General features: G+C 44.4%; 1 protein-coding gene across 1 annotated transcript in view; it reads left to right on the forward strand.

The window, feature by feature from the left end:
• LOC121276074 (collagen alpha-6(VI) chain-like) overlaps window positions 1-24,877 on the forward strand; it is a 158,178-nt gene that overhangs the window by 126,591 nt on the left and 6,710 nt on the right. The window contains exons 38-43 of the mRNA XM_041184014.1: window positions 6,786-6,800; window positions 6,915-7,408; window positions 11,340-11,421; window positions 14,397-15,065; window positions 22,510-22,609; window positions 22,695-22,741. Coding sequence (XP_041039948.1) covers window positions 6,786-6,800; window positions 6,915-7,408; window positions 11,340-11,421; window positions 14,397-15,065; window positions 22,510-22,609; window positions 22,695-22,741 — 1,407 coding nt within the window. The remainder of the gene's footprint in view (window positions 1-6,785; window positions 6,801-6,914; window positions 7,409-11,339; window positions 11,422-14,396; window positions 15,066-22,509; window positions 22,610-22,694; window positions 22,742-24,877) is intronic.

The raw sequence follows: 24,877 nt of genomic DNA on the forward strand, positions 1-24,877 counted from the left end.
CATGAAGGAGGAACATGCTTTTGAATGGGACTCAATTAGATAGGTTCCAGCCATATGGAGGCAGCATGGGTTTGGGCAGTTGCTCTACAGAAAATGGTTCTCACTACAGTATATCTACTCACATGCACTTCTACCAGTGTTATTGGATAATGGTATGGAGCAGCAAAGCTGATTTCTAAGGCCAACTGAATAAACTCACAAAGATGTCAGTAAGTGTACTCCGTGAGTAACTGACCCACAACAATTACTTCCTGTATCCTCCATTTTAACATAGCATTCCAATCCATTAGAGTTCCTTACTGATGTTTCAATACTCCAGAAGTCACAACTAACAGTGTCAAACTTGACAGACCATATCTACCTCGGCTTTCAAAGATCTTTTGCAAAATTAATGAATGATGAAACTGATAGCTTAGGGTAAAGGAACCAATTCCACACTCAAGCTGTGCTCAAAGGGTGTACTTGTCAAAGAATCAGTGGAGAGGTTTGAACATTTCAAAGGCGGATAAGCGAATATTGCTCAAGTGATAGGTGATGTGGTGTGTACAAAGTCTAAAGTGTGGGGAAGTGAAAATGCAAACAAGGAAGTCACGAAAGGCAGGACTTTCCTATAATGATAAAGAAAACACAAATTATTTAGCCCAATTTTCCCTGAAACATGTCCGTATTGGTGACAGAAATGAAGTAGTGTTAGCTTGGACTAAGTTGGTGCATTAACTTTAAACATGTTAATGGTGGTGTTAAAGTAATGATCTGTCTTCTTTTCAGAACTGGCTTAGTGGTAGCTGTCATGGGATTGAATGATTTAGTCTTGCATTGTATTTCCTAGGGTAGCAATTGCATTTTTTAGCATGTGATGCTTATAGCAAGATAGTTTAACAAAAATCAAGCCTGAATAGTGAGAGGGGGAAGCCTTGTGAATATTTTTCTTTCATAATTGCCACATGTGCAGAACGCTGCAGCTGGTAATGTTAAGTAGGTTAATGATTTTCATCTGTCTTGTATATGCAGAATAGAAGGAGATAATCAACAATAACCTGCAGTTGCATGAAGTGAATGTTATCAGCCACATGTGAAGATAGCTTTAGAGGGTGGCAGGCTGGGAATTACTGAAAGCTGCACATCAGATCATCTTTCCAACGTCTTCACACCTCTGAGCAAACGCTTCGGAGGGTGGAGTCTGACTGGCACAAGCTACCCACCCATCAGCAGCGGGTAGCTCATTAAAGTTCAATTAAGTGCCCACTTGGGGACAAATTTGTGGCACCACTTAGATCGTCTGGTGGCAGGCCATGGGGCCATTGAGGTCTCCCTTAAATTGCTCCACCAACCTTGGAATCATGGGTGCCGGTGCACCACAGCCACAGCCTTGAGCCGTCCAATGGACCGAATCGCCCCCCAGAGCCTGGCAGATGTGGCCACACATGTTTTCACCATATTTAACGTCATTAGAGGACACTATGGTCATGATGCATTCTCGCCATCTCCCATCTATCTTGACAGCACCCAAATCTCCTGGTGGAGCAACCGACCATTCAAAGCCTTGGGCACTTTGATTGGCTCTCCTGTCTGTGCTGTATGGGCTCACTGGCCAGGATTTTCTGCGCCCGATCATCAACAAGTGTGTTCGATGGCGAGATTAGAGAATCTCACGAAAAGGCCCTGGTCACATTTGTCAATCCCGTAAACCCAGGACTCGATTGTCCCCTCCACCAGTCAATGGCGGGCCGCATTTTCCGTCATTGAATGTTGTGAACTTAATTTTAATATATTTGCATCTGATTATTGTGGCCACATGCCGGAATCAACCCCCCCACCCATCAAATTTAAATCCCACGTCGGTGTGATTTCACGATGGCATGATTTACAACTGCCTGTGAAAGGCGTGAACCTGGCAACCTCAACTTCGAGGGGAATTCAAAGGTGAGCACACACAACTTTGTGCAGCACTCAGCAGATTCAGGGGGGCACGAGCAAGCCTCCACAATGACTTCTTTGTGGCTGGCTTGTAGTGCCAGGCAAGGGCAACACTGCCAGGGAGAAGGCAACCCCTGGGCAAGGACAACAGTGCAAAGCAGGAAGGGGTAGAAGGCAACCTTACGGTAAGGGCAACAGTGCCAGGGGCGTCATGGCAGCACCAACTGATGTTTAAGGACAAACAGATGTTGGGGGGGTTGCAGTGAGGGAAAGAAATGGCTGGGCTAATGCCAAGTTATGTCAAAGATAAGCACTCCACTGGCAGCTGCGTTCATTTAGCTTGAGCTCAATTGACATGCTTGGAGTCAGCCTGATCAAGCAATTGTGCCCACTCAAGTGGCACTCATCCCTCACAGTGCCAGTGATTGCTCCTCTACTGTTAACCCCTCACGCACATACTTCAAACTCAAATGAATGCTATGGTGCTGCAGAACCATTGCGTGACTGGGCAAGCCTGAGGATCCTATTGGGAAAGGTGGCTATCGAACACTGATGGAGGGGTGCGCTCCTAGTCCCTTGCATTTATGTTTCAGTTGATATTGAAGAGTCACCCTAATGGTCCAAGCAAACTGCGAAGCCTTGGAGTCCGGGTTGGGAAAATGCCTGCGCCTGAGATGAGAGTTCAGGTTGTAGTCGAATGGCCGAAGCTGCTGTCACCCGGTGGTCATGTGGTGTGGGGCAGTGCTGGGTGTGGGCATGGTGACCCATCATAAACAGTAACACTGGGCATCCATGTGGCAGCCTGGGCTCTCCAGCATGCATTAAGGGGCCATAAGAGGCAGTCACAGGTGATGCTTTGACCAAGAGTGGTCCTTAGGAGACAATTGCTGACCCTTGCAACCATCTCTTTGATACTGCAGTGAGAAGACCATCAGGAACATGGAGCTGTGATCTCACTGTCTGCCTGATTGCTTATAGGCAGGGGAGAAGAAGGAGAAGAACGCGACTGGCTTGCCAAAGGGGGGAGCAGATCCCTGAAGACCAAGGGACAGAACGGCCTCCTCTGCACGCAGAGAAAGAACCTCATGGAGCCTCATTTGTAGGCACATCGCTAGACCCAGTGTCTATAGACAGCGCATGTGCTACCTGCAGATAAGCGAGAACCAGTGTTGCCAATGCCTGCACATGTCAGGGGACCTGGTCATGTACATATTCCACCTTCTGCATAATTTGGCACCATGGAGACTCAGAGGGTGTCCACTGCCAGTGGCAGTTAAGGTTACCGCCGTGCTCAATTTCTACGGCTGTGGCTCCTTCCAGGACTCCACTGGGACCTTTGTGGGATCTCACAAGCCTCCATCCACAGCTGTATCCAGGAGAGCACAGGTGCCCTTTTTCCCAAGACGCAGACCTGTGTCAATTTTGACACGGATCAGGCAAGGCAGGAGGTGCTGGGATTTGCTCAGAATTCCAGATTACCACAGGTGCCAGGTGCCATCGACTGCATCCATGTGGCTCTGAAATCACCCTGGCAACAAGCAGTCCAGTATGTGAACTGCAAAGGCTTCCACTCTCTCAATATTCAGCTGATCTGCGACCATAACAAACGGATAATGCAGGAGTGTGCAAGATACCTTGGAAGTGACCACGAATCAATCATCCTCAGCAGGTCTCAGATCCCTGACATCTTCCAGGGACCACACAGGATGCAGGGCTGGCTCTTCGGGGACAAGGCCTACCATCAAAGGATGAAGATTCCTTTGCAGCGGCCTCAGACTCCTGGTGAAAGAAGATACAATGAGGCTCATGCCGCAACCCAGAGTTTGGTTGAACACACCACTGACATCCTGAAAATGAAGTTCCAGTGCCTGGACAGGTCTGGTGGAACACTGCAATACACTCCCCAGAGAGTGTTGCACATTATTGTGGCTTGCTGCACACTACACAACCTGGCGATGCAAAGGGGGGAGGACCTGGATGATGAGGAGATGCAAGAGCTGCACGACTCCTCCGATGAGGAGGAAGTCAAAGGGGAGGAGGGTGATGAGGTCCTGGAAGGCGAGGGTGTAGGCGATGATGCCATTGCACTGACCAGACGAGGGAGGTGTCGCCGTGAGGCCCTTATTGTTACAAGATTCCACGAGGATGATGACAGTGAGGACACACTTGAGATCTTCGCATGGCATTTGGGAATGTCTGATACCTGTCTGGCTGAGGGCAGCACACATACGTCCAGTGACACTTGAGTACGACAACCTTGCAGCAAATACAAGCCACATGGAGGTGCAGGCATCTTTAACCTGGACAGTAACTTAACGGACAATCACTGTGCACAAAAGGTTACATTCTGCACAGGAAGAGGCCCTGGACTGTAACAGCAGCCTTCGTTTTGTGCAGGAATCAAGGATTTACATCTGATTGACACAAATAACAAGGAGCCATAGACAAGGAAACATTCTTGGGAGTATTTTTACAATGGTCAACATTAAGTACAAGTGACTAACACCTGTGCCCACGTTGTGCAACTAAATCTTCTTGACCTTTCTAACCCTGCCAATATGTCTTGATGCTCCCCGGACACCCACAGCAGTGGTGGAGGCAGCCTGCTGACTGTTATGCTATGTTGTCTTTGAGGACCTTGGCGTGCATCCTTTGAAGGGCCAAGATCTGGAGGGCCCCGGCCTGCTTTTGGGGTCCTGCTGTGTGGCAGTGGCACCCTCCTTGGCCTGTAAAGCTGGAGCTGCTGGGGTCACAGGAAGAGGGGATTCGGATGGGCCGGACACTCCCCGAGTCACCTGGGCAGATGGCATCAGGGTGTCTACCTGCTAATCCTCCTCCCTGTGGGTGCCCAAGGGCCCCGGCTGACTCCTTGAGAGGAAGAGTCAGCTGAGTGAGATCGAGATGCGCCGCCCCCCTCTCCCATTGACACTGATGGATGTCTGCAAGTGCCTCAGCGATGGAGTGCAGCTCCTGCAGCAGTGCAGGACCAATATCCTGGACCAAGGTCTCCATGGCGGCCGCCATCCTACCAATGTTGACCTCGGCACATTGGTATGCCAGCACTATCACCTCAGACTGAAGCCAGACAGACTCCTCCATCGTGCCTTGCAATCTGAGGATTGCAATGAACACCCCTTCCTGATGTTCCCGAGCTTGCCTTTGCTGCTCTAGCAACTGTGACATGACCGAATCCAGAGGCTCCTCATCTGACTCGGGCTCAGCAGATTTCTGGCCTCCAGCAGCCCCCCCAAGTGCCAGAAATCTGGGAAGTCCCCACTGCCTGCCACCTGCTTTAGATCAGACAGTGCGATGTGCTCACCAGATTGTGATCCCAAGGCTACTCTAGAACTAGGTCCCACCGAGGTTTATGTCTTTGCACTCTGGTGGAGGGTGTGGGTATGCGTTGTAACAGGTCTTCAATGTTGGCATCTGCAAATTTCTCTTCTGTGGGCTAGAGTCGAGAACCTGGCTCATGGATCTCCTCAGCTCCATGCTGGATGTGCCCTGCGAAAGCAAGGAGAGATAGTTAGTGCATGGCAGGGGACTGTGGAACAGGGGACCTCAGACAGCTTGGTTGTCTGATGGATGTTGTACTGCTGGAACCTCACTTAATTGAGCGCCGCTGACCTCACTTCATAGTAACGGTCCAGATTATTGTTGCCCAGCTGGATAGCTCTATTTTCAAAGTCTGTGAGGACCTTGATGGGGAGCATTCCTCTACCAGTTTGCGACCTCTCCCTTTTGTTGTGTGCCAGCTTGTCCTGCATGGATACAGATGGAGAAAGTATAAATAGGATGCCTGCCAGTCCAGATGAGAAGGAAGCCTGGCATGTGTGGGTGCTGAGTGGTGCCATGGACACGATGAGGACAATGAAGATGTGTCTGAGAGAGTGAATGATGATGTCCCTTAAACAGGCAATGAGTGAGGGCCCTGGATGTGTGATGAGTTTGTGAGCGTGTGAGTTGAGAGTGATGAGAAGAGTGACTTACCCTGACGAAATGGAGGAGATCATTCATCCTCTTTTGGCACTGGGTGGCTGTCCTCTTTTGTAGGATGCTGGCGCTGACCACCACTGCCACTGTCTCCCATGCTGGATTGGCCACCTTGCTTGCTGGTCTTTACCCAGAGTAGGAGTAGAGAACTTCAAGGTGGGCCACCACTGCATCCATTGTTTGAGGGAGATGTCACTAAATTTGGGTGCAACATGTTTCTACCCTTTGACAGCCATGACTTCCCTGCAGCTTCCAATCCCTTAGAGGAGTTCTAGCTCTGTGCAGGGACCCCCTTTAAATATGGTGACCAGATTACTGAAAGCCTGAGGTGACAGCAGGGCGGGCGAATCAGAGCCACCCTGCTAGCGATCGGACATGAAATCCGTGCCTCTGCATTTTTTCAACACAGTGCCACACAATACGGCGGACAATGGCGCCATTGCCCTCAGCGCATCAAACGCCACTTTCCCCGCCCAATATTGGACTTTGCCAATTTCTGGGACGATTCCGCCCACTGCCCCTTGGAGGCGACTATTTAATTGGCCACCTCCAGGGCAATTGCTGCAGGCAGGGGGGACACAGACGCCATCGTCGTCAGGACCTACATTTGGTCCCTACCCTGATTTAAAATCAATGTTGGTACAATTCTGCCTATGGTGTCTTAGCATCAAAAAATGTTGCAAGGCAGTTCACAAAGGTGCAATCCAAACAAGAAGTGCTGAGCCAAAAACAGAAATGTTAGAAAGGGTGAATAAAACTTTGATCAAAAACAGAGGTTTTTAGAGAGGGTCTTAAAGGAGCACACAAATGAACTGAATTCTAGAATGACGATATTATCAAATATTAATGTCCTTGATTTTGTTTTGTACCTACAGCTTGTTGTTCGAAAAGTAAGTAATTCTTTTTTGGTTTTATAATAGCCAACTAGTCATTCTTTGAATATTATCTCTTACTTACTTGAATAAATGACATCTTTAAATATTTTGCTTTTTTCATTGTTTCAGGAAGGGGAGAATGCCCTGCGTATCCCACAGAGCTGGTGTTCGCTCTGGACACATCCTCAGATGTCACACCAGCTATATTTCAAAGGATGAAGAGAATTGTAATTAATTTCCTGCAGGATATTAACATAGCCGAAAGCAACTGTCCCACAGGAGCTCGTGTGGCTGTTTTAACATACAATGACATAGCAAGGCCTTTCATTCGATTTTCAGACTTTAAGAAAAAAGCTTTACTTGTGAAGGAAATAGAGGCACTAGCACATGAACGGTCAAACAGAAGACGAAATATTGGTGTTAGTATGCAATTTGTTTCAAGAAATACTTTTAAACGAGTTCGTAATGGCGCCCTTGTAAGAAAAATAGCCGTGTTCATCACAAATGGAGGATCCCAAGACACTGCAGCTGTTTCTGCAGCTTCCATTCAATACAGTGCTTCAGGTATTACTCCAGTCATCATCTCCTTTAAGAACATCCCAGACATAAAAAACATTTTTAGGGTAAGAAAATTCTATCTTCTTTTATTATATTCTTTTGACATGAGCAATGAGCATAGAGAATCAGAGAAATGTGTAAGGAACAATCCCTTACTGTCTCAATAGGGTATTCCTTAATCCCTAGTGTGTATGAGATGTCTTGCTCTTAGGCAGGCCTTCGGCATCGAGGATGCTTGCACTCCAGTTCAACAGCTTCTGAGATGGCAGATAAGTCCAATGTGCGATCTCCAGACCCTGCCACTTGCAGGGTAGATGCTTCGAGAGTTGGAAAGACGAGTTATTGGGAGAATTGTGTGCTCTCTCTGACACCTCTCACTTCACCTCTGCGTGTTCCCAACAAAGTGTCTCGATTGGTCAGTCAGAAGCCCGCAGCTCCCATGAGTTGGCGGGGAGGTTGACCTCTCCAGGGATGGTTTGAGGATATTTCTAAAGCATTTTTGCTGAATTCCTGGGAGTCACCTGCTACAATGAAGTTCTGAATTGCTTCTGGAGCCTGGTATCAGGATGTGAGCAACATATCCTGTGAGTGATTAGTGCCTCAGTGCTGGGAAAATTAGCTTGGGAGAGGATGCTGCTGTTGGGCCGCCTTCTTGCCATCGGATTTGGAGGATCTTGCTGAGGCATCACTGGTGGTACTTCTCCAGTACTTTGAGGTGCCTGCTGGGGGTTATCTAAGTCTCCATAGCAAATAGGAGCACAGGGCTCATGAGAAGTAAGCTGGCTAAATCTGTGCAATGTCTTTATTAATAAGTGCTTTATATTCTATTTTAGCAGAGCTGCCAGAAGGCTTCATGGATAGAGTTTCTGATTTGAGTGCAATCGATGATTCCGATGCAAATTGTGCCCAAAATTACGCTTGTTGTGTAAAGTGGTTTTTCTCCTCACCCACAGAAACACACAAACACATTTGCATATTGCTGAGCACAAAATCAGCCAGGAACCTCCACAAATAGGTGGCATTTTTAGACTTTTTTTAAATTGCTGCTTTAAAAAATATTTCTTGAGATATGAAGATTGGTATCTTGGTAAAGTTTCACTAATGCAGCTGAAAATGGGTTTATCGCAAGGAACAAGATATTTCTAATCAGTGTCAATCCACCATCTGTAAATAACCTGATATTTGATTCCTGAAAATGACTTTTATATGCCAAGCTACTTTTGTTGGCAAGGCCAGAATTTAGCGCCCATCCCTAATTACCCTTGAGAATGTAGTGGTGAGCCGCCGCCTTGAACATAACTGAGTCGCTTGCTAGGACATTTCACAAGACAGTGCAGAGTCAACCCCAGTTTTGATAGTCTAGAGCGACGTATGATTCAGACCATATACACATGGCAAATTTCCTTCCCTAAAGGATATTAGCAACCCATTTTGACCATTGTGACAAACCAGTAGCTTCATGGTTACCATTGCTGATACTACAGATCCTTTTTATCTGGTTATGCTGATTTTGGCTGAATTACTTTAACATAAACACAGGCAATCAAATGGAAACTCCAGGCCCATAAGTTTAACATTGTGAAACATAGGTCTCCAAATTACCAGAATTGATTCCTGGGCCAGAGTTCTATAGCCCTCCGGTAGGCTGTTCAGGTAGGGAACCATGTCTGCCACCTACCTGTCCCCGCCTCCCCCATTGCAATTTTACCAGCGCTGGGGAAGGTGTTGGGTGGCCCACTTGCCCTTAGGCCAATCGAGGCCCTTACATGGCATCCCCCCCTTCAGGACTGCCGCAGTCCCAGCAAGAGCTGCCGTGATGGTGGGAAAAGAGAGGGCTGGCAGCTGTCAGAAGCGGGACTTCCTCCCAACTGGGGGCAGAAGTCCCACATTAAGCCGATTAGTGGCCCATCAGCCATTGAATAGCTGTGGGGTGAGCCGGCCAAGCGGGGGTGAGCTCATGTCCGACTTTTACACGGAGCAGCAATTCAGCCTCTGGTCTGTGCTGAGTTAGCTGGTCAGAGTTAGAACGTTGGAATGGCAGTAAAGGGCACTACAATTGCCCTTAGTGCCGTTAGATAATAGAGAAATATTCTGGAGGCACCCCTCCTCTCCACAACCACCACCTGTGCAGACCACCGTTCAGCAAACAGTGGTGGAAGCGTGCGTGTGGATAATAAAGGGAGACAATTCACAACTTGAGGTTGTTAATCTCCTGGCACTGATTGAAAACCCCATTATAGAACCTGCCCGATTCTGTTTCACTGAAATCAATGTAATGAAAATCAGACTCGTTTTAGAATGTACAGGCTGTGTACTCCACCAGGTTATTGCCTGAGTGGTGAAAACGATAAACAGCTCCCGTGTAATCATCATATATAGTGCTGCAGGACTCTTGGGGTCACCATTACAGCGGCCTCCTCCGGTGGTGACATGCCTTCCCCCTGCTGCCGCTTTGTTGCCAACATTGTACTCAACCAGCCTGTGGGAAATGGGTGGGAGCTTGTCTGCAAACTGGATCAATGCATGTTTTTCCAGTTTTCCCAGCATCCCATTAAGGGCCTAGGAAAATTCCTCACAGTGACTTGGTTTGTCCTCCTGGTTGGACTGATTTTGGCAAATAATCTCAATCTATTCACTATCCTGTAATAGACCCAGGCATGAGGGGCTAAATCTTCACCGAGTTGGGGTGACTCGGGGGCCCTTCAAACATGGGGATTCCTGGCCCCATTCCCAGGCTGTCTGATTTTCAGGAGTGCCTTTAAAGGGCATGGGCTGGTTCCTGTCAAAAGCCCATATCCGGCACTCCTGGCCTGGCTGGCTCCAATGTGGAGATGGGCACTCCGCAATTTTCATGGAGTTGGGCCAGGTTTTTAAAGGTTTGTGGTTCATGGCCCTTCAGATGAGCTGTGAACCCTAGGCTGCATGAGGAGATCTTTTAAAAGGTAAGTTTCAAAGGTTCCCTTATGCCCCCTATGCCAAGGTGTGGTCCACCCGCCCCTATGGCTCCTCATGCCCCCTATGCCAAGGTAAGGCCCCTCACCCACTCCCCATGGTCCTTCATCCCCTCTTTACCAATCTATTGCTCTCCATGGTCCCTCATGTCCCCTGTGCTAAACTATGGCACTCCACCAATCTGCCAGGAAGCGAGTGCACAGTGGGAGGTCAGAATAGCATGAAACTGAGAGGTGATCTGTACTTTAAATGGGGATAACAGCCAACCTGAAGTCATGCATAGGCGGACACTTGCCACTGCAATCGTATCTCACTGAACTTTGATGCCATGGATAGTGCCGGAGGTGAAGAATAGCTGCCAGCTCCTTCAGGCTCACCTTGCTTCCTTTTTTCGATTCCTTCATGGGATTTGGGCATCATTGGCAAGGGCAACATTTGTTGCCCATCCTTAATTGCCCCCTGAACTGAGTGGCTTGCTAAGCCATTTCAGAGTCAATCACATTGATGTGGGGCTGGAGTTATGTGTGGGCAGACTGGGTAAGGTTGGCAGATTTCCTTCCCTAATTAGTGAACCAGATGAGTTTTTACAACAATTGATGACAATTGTCATGGTCACCATTGTTGAGACTAGCTTTATGTTCCAGATTCATTAATTGAATTTAAATTTCACCAGCTTCCGTGATGGGATTTGGTCCCATATCCTCTTCTGGCCCTGATTCCCCTTCCTGCTAGGTTGGCCCGGTGAAAAAGCTATGAATGTTTCCCTGCTCAGATCCAGGATTAAAATAGCATTTGGGCCCCAGTGATTTCAGTGGAACCTGATTTGCATATTTAAAGAAGGACCTGCCAGATTCCAGTGCGCCTCCTTGTTGCCTGCTTAGAAAGGCATGTTTCACTCAGATTCTGTGGAAACCTGATAGGCAAGATTAAAATTGTTCCTTTTTTGTTTCTGTCACTGAACCACATATGTTGTTACGTTTACAAATCTCAAATGTTTTTTAATAATTTCTAAATTTGGATTTTCATCTCATTCCTTTGCACAAGGATGCAGTGGTTGTGTTGTCCAGGCAGCAGCAAGCATCCCAAGAAATGTTACGCCAAGTTCAGTTATGCACATTGTGCTTTGGTATGATTTTTCTCATCTATAATATCATAAAATCCTTACAACTGCATGTACTTCTGATTTATTGTTTGCATTAAAGCTTTCTAAGTTTACAGATTTGAATATCTTTGGCAGATAAATGATTGAAGCAATCATCATCACATCTGGTTGGACCACATAAAGCATTATCAGGACCTTGACAGAGTAGGTGCTAAGAGGATGTTTCCCCCTCATGGGGGAATCTAGAAATAAAGGGCACAGCTTAAAGACTGAGATGAGGAGGAATTTCTTCTCTCAGAGGGTCGTTAAGTCTTTGGAATTCTCTTCCACAGACAGCAGTGGTGCCTGCAGGTCACTGAATATATTCAGGCTGAGTTAGACAGATTTTTGATCTACAAAGGAGTCAAGGATTATGGAGGGCAGGCAGGAACATGGAGTTAAGGCCACAATCAGATCAGCCATGATATTATTGAATGGCAGAGCAGGTTCAAGAGGCTGCTCCTCGCTCCTACTTCTTCTTATGATCTTATCGGGTTCAAATGAAAGCTCACAGATCTCGAAGCACTTGTTTCTCTCTCCACAGCTGCTGCCAGCTGCTGAGTATTTCCACTATTTTCTGTTTTTGTTTCAGCATCATCGGGTGCTGCTCGCATCACTAACACCACGTACTATTCAAAGACAATCCAGGAATGCAAAGATAAGCCACAGCCTGTATTCTGCATTATAAAATCTCTTCATAAACTAACTTTCCACTGCCACCTCCATGCTCATCTCCAACAATTGTGAGGGGCTCATGGACATTTTTGTCACTAAGATCAAGACCATCCATTCAGCTTTCTCTGGCGCTTCCCTCCTTTCCCTTAATGCACCAAGCTAATGTCCCCCACTGCCTTTGTCATGAATTCACATCTCTCCCTAGACCCTACTCCATCATCTGCCTTGCTCAGTATGAACACACCTTATCCAGGGGACCCATCATCTGCTCTCTCGATCCTATTCTGACCAAACTGTTGTTCACATTTCCCTCTCCTCAGACACTATTCCCACCATCTACCTTCAAATCTGGTGTCATCACCCTTCTTGTCAAAAAAATCACCATTGATGTCTCTGCCCTTGCAAATGACCATCTTGCCTCCAATCTCTCTTTCCTCTCCAAAGTCCTTCAAAGTGTTGTCACAAATGACATTTTTTGGACTGTGACCAGGATAAACCATCCCTCCTCATCTGATTCAACTTTGATACAGTTGACCACAACATCCTCCAAAATCTCTCCTCTATCATCCAGTTGTTGGATCTACCTTTTTTTGGTTTCATTCTTATCTATCAATCAGAGCTAGAGAATTATCGTAAGTGGTTACTCTTCCCACTCCACCATTACCTTTGGAGTCCCCTAAGGAGACACCATTCCCTATCACTAGTTCCATCCCTGGCAAATGTGTGAAGCTGAGCTAGACCGTTCACAAGCTTGGCATTGTGTTTGACCTTAAGTTGAGCTTAAAACCACATATCTGCTCTATCACCAAGATTGCCTACTTCTACCTGCATAACATTGCGTAGCTCTGACCCTGCCTCAGCTCATCTGCTGCTGAAACCCTAAAAACTTAACTATTACAAAGCTCTCCTGGCTGACCTCCCATCTTCCACCTACATAAATGTGTGTTCACCCAAAACTCTGCTGCTCACATCTTTACTTGCTCCAGATCTCATTCACCCATTATTGGGTTGCTGGGTTACACTGGCTCCCAGTCCGACAATGCCTCAATTTTAAAATCCTCATCCTTGTTTTGAAATCCCTCCAAGGGCTCACCCTATCTATGTAACCTCCTCCAGCCCTGCAAACTTTCAGAATCACCATGCTCCTTCAATTCTGGTCTCTTCTACATCCCTGATTTAATCGCTGCACTACTGGTGGCTATGTTTCCAGCTGTCTAGGCTCTAAACTTTGGAATTTCCTCCCATCTCTCTTTCTCTCTTTTAAAATGCTGCTTAATACCAACATCTTTGACCAAGCTTTTGGTCATCTGTCTTGATATCTCTGTCTGTGACTCAGTATCAAAAATATTTTCAATGCTTTTGCTTTTGTTAAGCACCTTTTGATATTTTGTTATATTAGAACACCATATAAGTGTATATTGCTGTTGTCCAAATTCATAATGGAAATTCTCATGTAGACTTACCACACTGTAATTCAGAATTCCACCAGTGGAGGTGATGTACCAGTGAAAGGGTGAAATTATAAATATTGACATAGGGCAGAATTTGCTACTCAGCGTGCAGGGGTGGACCCCATGGGGTTCCATGAAGGGTTTATTAAATTAATTTTAAAATTTTAAACATTTCATAAACATGTCCCAGTTCATATGACACTGTCACATGAGGGGACATGTGTAAATGATTTTCAACTTTCTTCGTTTTAAACTTTAAAACTGAAGTTAATCTCCCTAAGGCAGCTCCGTGTGAAAGAGCTCAGGTCTCAACTCTCCCTCCTCTGCCCACCCGCACAGGTAGCACTGAGCGCTGCTGGGTGCACATCATGCTGGGCGGGCCTTAATTGGCCGACCCACGTAAAATGGTGGCATGCAGCCAATCACGGGTGGCTCCACGCTCCCTACCCCCCACCTGCGCATGCTCCCAACCGGCCCGCCCGACGGAGAAAATCCTCCCATAGTGATTTATGGTAGAAATAGGTTAAATGAAGACCAGAACATACAAGTTCAAAGAGGGAACTGAATTATGCTGACTTGCTCTGGATAAATTATCCCCTGACCTCAATCCACCTGAAAATTATATTTGGTCTTGACCACCCATGTGCAACACATTGAGAGATCAATGGGTTTTAAGCATATATTGTGACAGATGTGGAACTATTTCGTTCAAAATGTTGAATTCTTTCAAAATGTTGATTCCAATTGTATGAGATCCCTAAGCTAACAACAAAACAGCACAGGCACAAGTGTGCAGCAAAAAACAAACTAAGAACTTCTAATCTTCTTTAACAGATGTATGTGAGCCACATGAAGAATGTGAATGGATCACCTCACCCATTCCTATTCCAGTAAACCTGGACTTAGCTTTCATTGTTGATGACTTAGAGCAAATGGAAACTGCAGAATCTGAAACAGTTCAGCAATTCTTAAACTCAATGCTTAACCAGTTTATAAGTTCTTCAGAACCAAAAGCCTCTGACCTTCAACCCCGGGTGGCTCTGGTACAACACACATCAAATTCCGCACCAGGATATGGGAAAGGTCCATTTAAGCTGGAGTTTGGAGTTTTGGATTACACTGCAAAAACACTGAAGAAGAGACACATCCAAGACTCATTCTTTCAATTAGAGGACTTCTCTGGCATCGGCAATAGCATTGAATGGAGCTTGAAGAATTTCTTCCCAAGTCTCACAAACCAGCACATTTACAAGGTTATCTTTACAATATTCTCAGGGAGAACAATCATTGATGAGAAGAAATTACTGGAAATATCACAAGAAGCCAAATGTAAAGGTTTTGCAATGTTTGCACTGGCCCTTGGGGAGGTAACTAATGTCACAGTCCTGGAGGAGTTTGTCAGTTTTCCTTTTGATCAACATTTAGTTCAACTGGACAGAGTCCTGGAGCCTGAAATGGAATATGCACAAAAGTTTTCAGTGGCTTTCCTGAAAAACCTGGCAAGTAAGTGCAGTTACAATCTAATGAAAATCTTAGAAATAAAGAATGACTGGACAACGTGTAATGTTTATTCTTTATAACGCTACAGTACAAATACAATCCAGTTATGTTTCATTGTAAGTCAACTGAAAAGGAATAATTCCTTTAAGTGGGTGCATGGCCAGTGTGAGCAAATGCTGTGAGAATAGAGCTGAGACATCCATTCACATCAGCTTTATGTCACTGAAAATAACAAGGGCAGAAATGTTGCCCTATAACTTACAGCATAGGGGTAAATGTTCCTTTGCTAATTTCAGCCTAAAGGCAACAATGAGGATAGAGCAGGCCATCCTGTTTATATTAATATGTCCTTTACGTTAAAGTTAGCAAATGGGTGCTGGAAATCTGAAATAAAAACCCTATTAATCTGTTAGATCCCTTAACTTTTCCTAGGGTAGAATATTCGGGATGGCGAGCGGGGGTGGAGCCCACTTGCCGACGTGTAAAATGATGCATGGTGACATCAGGCGGGCTTCACCGCCTGTCATTTAGATTTTCAGTTCGGTGGGCACGCAGCCGACTCGGGCCTATTAACGCCTGTTAAAAACTAATCGAAGTAATTAAATGAGCTGCCCGTCCAACCTTAAGATTGGCGGCCTTCACATTTTTCATGGGACCTCATCCACGGGCGGGATGGGGTTTCATGAAATGTTTAAAAATTCAATAAATTTTTTTTTTAAATTCATTGACGTGCCCCAGCTCATTTGACATTGTCACATGAGGGGACATGTTTTAAAAGTTTTTAATTTCTTTATTTGGATATCTAAAACCTAAACAAGTCTGTGCCTCAGGGAGATTTCTGTGGTCTTCCGTGCGCAGAGTTGGCCTGCCCACGTAAAATGGCGGCACAGCCCCGGTTAGGGGCACCGATCGGTTTCGCGCCCGCACCCATACAACGCAACGAGGGAGATTTCTTCCCCTAGTTCTAATGAGAGGCCGTTGACCTGAAATGTTAACTCTTTCTCTTCCACAGATGCGGCTTGACCTGCCGCTCATAAGGGATTGTGTAAACACGTGTGGTTTCATTTATCTAAACTAGGCACATGAGAACATATATATGCATGAATAGAAAGCTTGAAGACATCAGGAGCAAGGCTGTGTGTGCTGTGCTCTGCTCACAGGCCAAAGTGAAACTGAGGCTGGATCACATGACACATTTCCCTTCTAATGATGGCATGCGGCTATCCTTTAAAGGCATATTACAACAGAGTGGCTAGCCCACCACCTTGCTGCCTATCCGCAACCTGTTTTCCATAACATGATGGGTGGATAAGGTGCCCATGAGGCCTACTGAGGCCCTTAACTGCTCAATTAAGTGGCAATTAAGGCCTTCATTCTGTCTGCATTGCCATAATATGCTGGGCAGTAGATGCAGATGAGAATGGGAACTCTGCTTGTTCATCATCTAAGGTGAAAAAGCAGGAAGGAAGGGGCTACCTCCTTCAGGCTGTGCCCTGTATGCACTAGGGCCACAATCCCCACCCCAAAGATGTGCCTCCCCCCCTGACCCCCACCCCCCACCTTAACCCTACCCGAGGGTGCCCATCCCTCCCCACCAACAAAGCACAGACCCACCACGCTCTGGCATCCATGTTGTCTTCTTCGTGGATCTGCTTTCAGTCCCAGCACCACCCAGTAATGAGCCTTGGTGCTGCTGGGACTACAAGAGCTACTGGCCAATCAGATTGGTTGGCAGCTCTCAAGGCAGAGTTTCCTTCCACTGAAGGACAGAAGTCGCACTTGTAGTTTTTTAAGGCCAAGCGATATCAATGCAACGACCAACTTTTCTACCAAGGGTGGGGGCAAGCAATGCGTTGCCCATAAAATTCACCCCAAGAAATTTTAGTGACATTGGTTGAGGGATAAGCATTAGCCAGGACACTCCCATGGTTGTCTTCTAAATAGTGGCATGAGATCTTTTTTATCCAGCTACCGTTTAACATCTCATCTGAAAGACAGAACCTTCAACAGTGTAGAAGTCTCAATATTGCAGTGAGTGTCAACCTAGATTATTTGCTCAAGTCTCAAGGGAGACTTGCACCCATGACCTGATTCGGAGGGAAGAGTGCGATTCCTGAGTTTGAGATGACAGTATTGCCATGGTAATCAGTATGCAATGCTACTTAGCTCACAAAATCTATCAGCCATATAAACAACTCCCATCTTTGCTAGGACGCACATAGTTCTCAAGGTTTACCCACATTTTCAGTACAAGTAGAGACATTGATAGCTGCATTTTCTCTATTCGTTCCAACTTCCATCCTAACTCCACCAGGGGTCTGCCAAAACTGACAGAAACTTCACTGCAGCAGGATTAACAGTTGGGGAATCCTATGACGTTAAGGGAGGGGTGTATTTACTTTCTACCCCTGGTAAAGCCTTTAAGATGAAGTGAGCCGGGCTAAGGCAGAGACTCCCGAGACCATCAGTTCCTACTTCCTTGACCCACATATAATTTGATGCTGGCAATGACCAATGAGGCGAGGCAGGCTGATATTCCAAAGCTTGCCGGTGCAGAATTATCAACAGGCCCAGATGACTGTCTCATCTATCTTCCATTCTGATTGCCTTTGCACAACGCTTTCTAAACTGTAGGTTGATGGACTTGTTGGGACTTACTTTCAGGGTCAAGGGTATTTTTAAAAATTCCTGTTGTTTGAGAGTCTCGTTATTGAAGCATATTGTTTGATTTTCCAAAAATCAATTTTAAATTTAACCAATGTTCATTTCTAAAATCATATTGCAATGATACAAGTGACCACCCTGGAGTTGCATTTGTGCTCAGAAAAAACTGGATAACTGGTGCTTCCAGATTTGAGAGATTACAGTGTACTGCTTTGTTCAGATTCAAGACCCAAATTACAGACTTGACTAAATTACTCTCAAACTCGACAAAATATTATGATCACTCTTCCCATGAGGCTTTTTACCTTGAGGGGTTTTGGCAGCGTGGTTGTGGAGAGGATGTTTCCTCTTATGGGAGAAGCTAGAACAAGGGGTCACTGTTTAAAAATAAGGGATTTCTCATTTAAGACAGAGATGAGGAGAAATGTAATCTCTCAAAACGTTGTGAGCCTTTGGAACTCTCTTCCTCAAAAGGCAATGGAAGCAGATTCTTTGCATATTTTTAAGGCAGAGCTAGATAGATTCTTGATAAGCAAAGGGGTGAAAAATTATCAGGGGTAGGCGGGAATGTGGAGTTGAGGTTACATTCAGATCAGCCACGATCTTATTAAATGACAGAGAAGGCTCGAGGGGCCGAGTGGCCTACTCCTGCTCCTAATTTGTACATTTATGTGCTCCTTTCTACAGGATTATAAATTAACCCTTTATTAATGCACAATACTGTATCTAAAATAGAAAATTCACAATAATTGGTTCCCCAACATACCAATCTTGAAAACTCTCATACATTCCATGAACTCATCTTCCACACTATTACTGCAAGTTTGGTTCATCTACTCCATATGAGGATTAAAGTCACACACTATTACTATATACCCCTTGTTAGTGCTCCTCTAATTTCCTGATCTATGCTTTTTCTGACACTCCAACTAGTGTTGTAGTGCCTATAAACCACCCATACCAGTGCTTTCTGCCTTTTGTTGTTTCTTAGCACTACCCAAACTGATTCTATATCCATATTTTCTGAGCTAAGGTCTATTCTCTCTTATGTCTTCTCCCCATCCTTTAATATCAAGGCTACCCCGTTCCTTTTCCACTTTGCTGGTCTTCTAAAAGTCAAGTATTTTGGAATACTTAGTTCCCAACCTTGGTCACTCTGCAACCACAAATCTGTAATGTTTGTAGATCAAATCTATTCACTTCTATTTGTGTTATTAAATCATCTATTTTGTTTCAAACACTTTCACATTCATATACGATGTCTTTAGCTTTAACTTTCCATTAACGTCACCTTAATGATCAATGCCCTATTACCTTTATTCAGCTGTCCTGTCCTGACCCACTTCATTTACTTTTATCCAAGTCATTACTTTTCTCTACAGCCTTGCTATTTCTCTTGCTGCCTTTGAATTTGCCCTCCCTTGAATTCTCCCACCTCCATCTTTATTTGTTTGATGCCCTATCTATTGCCCTAATTATTAATTCCCCAGGAAACTGGTTCCAGCCTGGTTTAAGTGGAGCTCGTCCCAACAGAACAGCTCCTTCTTCACAGAGTCACTGAATTTTAACAGCACAAAAGGAGGCCATTCAGCCCATCGCGTCTGCATTGACTCTCCAAATGAGCATTATGACCCAGTGCCATTGCCCTGCCTTTTCCCTGTGCCCCTGCACATTGTTTCTATTCAAATAATCATCTATTAAATGGCTGGACCTGCCTCCACCACATTTCCAGGCAGTGCATTCCAGACCCAAACCACTCACTTTGTGTGAAAATGTTTTTTCCTCATGTCACATTTGCTTCTTTTGCAAATCACTTTACATCTGTGCCCTTTCATTCTTGATCCTTTTACAAGTGGAAACAGCTTCTCCCTATATACTCTGCCCAGCTCCCTCATGATTTTGAACATCTCCATCAAATCTCCTTTTAGCCTTGTTCTCTCCACGGAGAACAGTCCCAATCTCTCCAATCTATTTCTGTAACTGAAGTTTCTCATCCCTGGAACCACTCTTGTAAACTCTTTCTGCACTCTCTCCAATGTGTTCACATCCTTCTTATAATGTGGTGCCCAGAACTGTACACAATACTCCAGCTGAGGTTTTCTTTTTTATATTTGTTCATGGGATGTGGGTATCGCTGACTAGATCAGCATTTATTGCCCATCCCTAATTGCCCCTTGTTCAGAGAGCATTTTAAGAGCCAACCACATTGCTGTGGGCCTGGAATCACATGTAAGCCAGATCAGGTAAGAATGACAGATTTCCTTCCCTAAAGGGCATTAGTGAACCAGATGGGTTTTTACAACAATCGGAAATGGATTCATGGTCATCGTTTCCAGATTTTTATTGAATTCAAATTTCACCATCTGCCATGGTGGGATTGGAACATGGGTGCCCAGAGCATTACCCTGGGTCTCTGGATTACCAGTCCAGTGAGAATACCACTATGTCACCACCTCCCCCAATAAGACACTCTAAAGAGTATCTTATATAAATTCAGCATAACCTCCTTGCTCTTGTACTTTATGCCCCTATTAATAAAGCCCAGAACACCATATGCTTTATTTACTGCTCTCTCCACCTGTCCTGCCACCTTCAATGATCTATGCACATATACACCAAATCTTTCTGCTCCTGCACCCCCTTCAAAATTTCACCCCTTTTTTTTGTCTGTCCATGTTCTTCCTATCAAAATACATCACCTTACACTCCACATTGAGCTTCATTTGCCACCTATTTGCCCACTCCACCAACTTGTCTATGTCCTTTTGAACTTCTACAATGTCCTCCTCACAGGTTACAACACTCCCAAGCTTCATATTATCCGCAGTACTGGTGCCAGTGGCCCATGAAGTGAAACCCCTGCCTCCCATAGCACTCTTTCATCTACGCATTTAACTTTCTAATGCTTACTCCAATGCCATTGTGCATGTGGCTCAAGTAACAATCAGAGCTTATTACTTATGAGGTTCTTTTTAAAGTTCCTCAGATTCTCTCAGCAGAATCTCACTCCTATTTTTATGTATCTCATTGTTTGGAGCACAACAATTGGATCCTCCCACTTCAAGTTCTTCACCAGGCCTGAGGAGATAGCCTTAACCCTGGCACCAAGGAAGGCAATGCAACCTTTGCAACACCCAGTCATGGCTGCAGAGAACAGTATCTACCCCCTGACAATACTGTCTCCTAGCCCCTACCACATTTCTTTTCACTGTCTCTCTGAGCTGAAGTTCCTCACGATACAGACACTAACTGCTGATATGGTCATTCGGGATCGTGTGCACTTCACAAACTTCCACATGCTGCAGTTTTGGCACATCACCTGCAATTACATCCCTATATAAACTTATTTTCTTTACTTCACTAATATTAAAATAGAGTCTCTTTTTACACTTCCCTGGTTCCTGTCCTTTTACTCTGCTCCTTGTTTTTGTTTATCAGCTCCTCTATTTTACTTACTTAATTCTTTGGATTTATATACTCAGAATTCTATTCAAAGAAAATTGAGCCCTTTCACACTAACATGCTCTATCTAATTAATTTTAAATTTATTTCAATGTTAAATTATACACTTGTCTTAATTGTAAAATAAATCAATCACTTAGACGTGGATTTTTGGGCTCCACCACACGTCTGACATAATTTTTTCGGATTCAAAATATTTTTTACAGATTCTTGTCTACGTCAAAGAGAGAAAGACAACTCCACTCAGCCACTTCTCCTGTGCTTTACAACATCTCTACTCTGCCTATCTGCGCATACTCTATGTTCTCTCCTCACAGCTGCATCCATGAAGTTTGCTTTCCTTACCCAGTCAAATCTACATGTGGCTGTGGACCCACACCAACTCCAACTGCCCTCTGAAATAGAATAGGAAGCATGAAAACCTCGATAAAGAAAAGGACAGTAATTGCTCAAAATAGCCAAGCACCACCTTCGGCTAGGGATGGACACTAAATGCCAGCCTTGCCAGAGATGTCCACATTCTGAGAATGAAAAACAATGCATGTACAACAAGGGATGGAAGTAAAAATCTTTGACTATTTTCAAATAGTCTTTAATCAGAGCAACCAGGGTTCCATTCCTGGTCTCTGTGTGAACCATTGTTCTCAATATGAGTGAAGTGCTGCACACAATTGGGGTAAAAATATTTATTATATTACAATACAAGGAAACACTGGTATCAATCAAATGCAGGCACTGTGGTGGGACTGACAAAATCTGAAGCAGCATTATCCCTAAGTCACCTCATGGCAGAAGTACTTGGGTTGGTTTATATTTAAAATACATCCTTTTCATCCTGTTTTCTTTCTTAATTAAGGCATTAATTGGAAACATAAACTGTCTGCCTGTCCTGGCTGCTTATCCTTCTTATTGCTCGTGTGTTCCAATTCATTGTCCTGGTGATGTGCAGGGATAATTAACCATATAATGTGAATTAGAGAGCAGGTAAAAGTCACTCATTGACACTTCGGGCAACAGAAGGAAGCTGCTTTAATAACGGCAACCCATACCTCTAAATCTCTCACTTTCTTATTAATATTTAAATCATAACTGGAGTGCAGTAAACTTTCATTAAATGTTTCAAAAATCTTCTGTCCAATGGGAACTCAAAATTTTTAACAGTAGACCTTTGTGAAATAGAAAGTATCGCTTTCTGGGTCATCCCTTAATCTGCAGTTCTCTCGGAATGAAGCAGTTCATGGAGTCCTACCTCAGGTTTTATTCTGAAACAGGCTGACTGACACGGTTCTAGTAAAGAGAGTGTTTGTTTTTAATTTGACAGTGGGAATCAACAATTATCCACCTGCAGCTCTACAGAGGGAGTGTGGAGGAATAAAATCTCAGCGAGCAAGGGAAACCAGAGCCTCTGCAGATTTAGAGCGGTATGTCTTAAAGCTACTCACTACCAGACATTGAACATTCACGTCAGTATTCCCCAGTGACTAATGTATGAACTCCTCATTACAGAGCAAATATGATGCAAAACATGGAAGGCCTAAAAGCCAATATTAATGGTAAGTAGTCAAGAAGATCCATAGGGACATAGGAGGATGCCATTCGGCTTCACAGGCATGCTTCACCTTTTAATTATGACTGATATATACCTCAAATCCATATATCCACCTATGTTGCCTTATTAGCTTTACCTCTAAATATTTATTGAAAACTCCAATTATCCCTTAACACACACATTCTTTAAGGAAGTTCCACAAATGTTTAAATGTTTTCCTGAACATGTTTTTATGATTTAGCATTTTAGAATTTGAGAAATGAGTTGTATCCTAGGAAAGCCGATGTCTCAATGCATGATTATTCTCCTTTAATTGATTAAATACGGACACATGCTCTCTACACAAGCTAACTGACATATAAAAAAAATTACAAATACAATAACATTCACTCCCCTGTGACTATAAATATTACAGGTGCAATAATAATCCCTCACCTGTGACTATAAATATTAACCCAGAAACATTTTATCATTTGTATTTTCCATTTGTGATGTATAAAAATATTTTAGCATCTTTATTACCTGACCTCAGCCCCTCAAACTCCTTTATGAGCCATACTATGCTTGGCCCAGTTGCTAGCTTTCTGAGCCAGGAAGTGGTTGATTCCAAAAGAATTTGTGTACATACCTGGGGCTAACACTCCAAGACAGTACTAAAGGAGAGCTACATTGTCCACATGCTAAAGGTTCAAATGACTGCTAAAGGGTAAGGATAAAATGGTAGGATTGTTGTTCTGGAAGGCTGAGATTAAACTGTGCTGAAGGGTTTTCTATCTCTGAATCTCTTACCTTTCATAATATTAGCACACTGTCACTTTGCAACTTCTCTTCATTTTCACTATGCTCATCTTTTCAGTGTGACCTATCTCTTACCTCTTTCATTCTCTCCTGCCCAACTCCTGAACACTAAACCTACTTTTCTTTCTGAGAAGTCGTGTTTTCATGTGTTTGCACACAAGGAAGACTGAAGCCTTTGTTTTTGGCTTCCATCCAAATCTCCTCACTTTTGGTATCTGCTCAAGCCCACTCCCTGCCTACCTGTTTAGGCTGAAATAGTTGTATTGTTCTGTTTGCCCATATGTCTCATCCACTACCTAGGTCGCTTACGTTCCAACTGCACCATTGGCCCATCTCCACCACTGCTTAAACCTTTATCCACTAGCATCATTAGCTCTAGAATCAACCTCTCAATGTCTACGTTTCTGTATTCCCAACATCTACCTTCTGTAGTGTTCGTTTATTCTGTTTTTGATTACGTGAGTCTATTTATTAATGATGTTCACTGCGATTGATTGATTAAGCTTGGGTGTGGATTCAGGGAAAAGTGACGATGGAGAAAAGTTTAAATTTACAGGCTCCTGTACCTTTCCTTTCTTCACCGGTAATCCACCCATGCCATGGGATTAATGGATTTCGGAGCTCAAGACCTATTTGCTTGCTACAGAGATGGACAGTCCAGAAGTAGCAGCGGTCCACAAGGTGGTGATATTTTTGTACATTATCTTGGGGCAGAAGGCCAGTGAATATTCAAGCAGCTCACAGAAGACACATTCATGTTTGATACAGCAGTAAGTGCTATCGAAAAATACTTGAGGCCAAAGAAAAAGGTGATAATCGCACAGTATAAATTCCACCAGAGGTGCCAGGAGAATGGTGAACCTATTAAGTAACACGCAGCAATTGCAGCATTTGCAGCAATTGGTTTCTACATGTAAATTTGGAACACTAACCAATGAACTAATTTGTGACCAATTAATTGAAAAGACTTCAATTCCACGAATTAGGGAACATCTCCTCATGGAGACTGATGATTTAATCTTGGAAAAGGGCGCGTCCTTGGCAGTCGAAATCAAATCTACCATATTTGATTCAAAGAGGTTACACAGGAAGGCACCAACAGAATTAGACACAACCAGCTCAAGCGCAAAGGTTATGGACAAAGAATTCTCAGCAGTCTTATCAACACCAGCTCCACCATGGTCAGATCCTTGAAAATTGTGCCTAAATTGTGGAAGTGCTCATCAATTTACAACACTATGTGCAGCTCGAGGGAAAAGGTGTAACTCGAGATTGTGGGACCTCAGCGTTGGTTCTTATCAACGTTGGCATGAAAGTATCTATTCTGAGGGAAAACTTTACC

This window comes from Carcharodon carcharias, chromosome 3 (genome assembly GCF_017639515.1).
Source record: "Carcharodon carcharias isolate sCarCar2 chromosome 3, sCarCar2.pri, whole genome shotgun sequence".
Lineage (NCBI taxonomy): Eukaryota > Metazoa > Chordata > Chondrichthyes > Lamniformes > Lamnidae > Carcharodon > Carcharodon carcharias.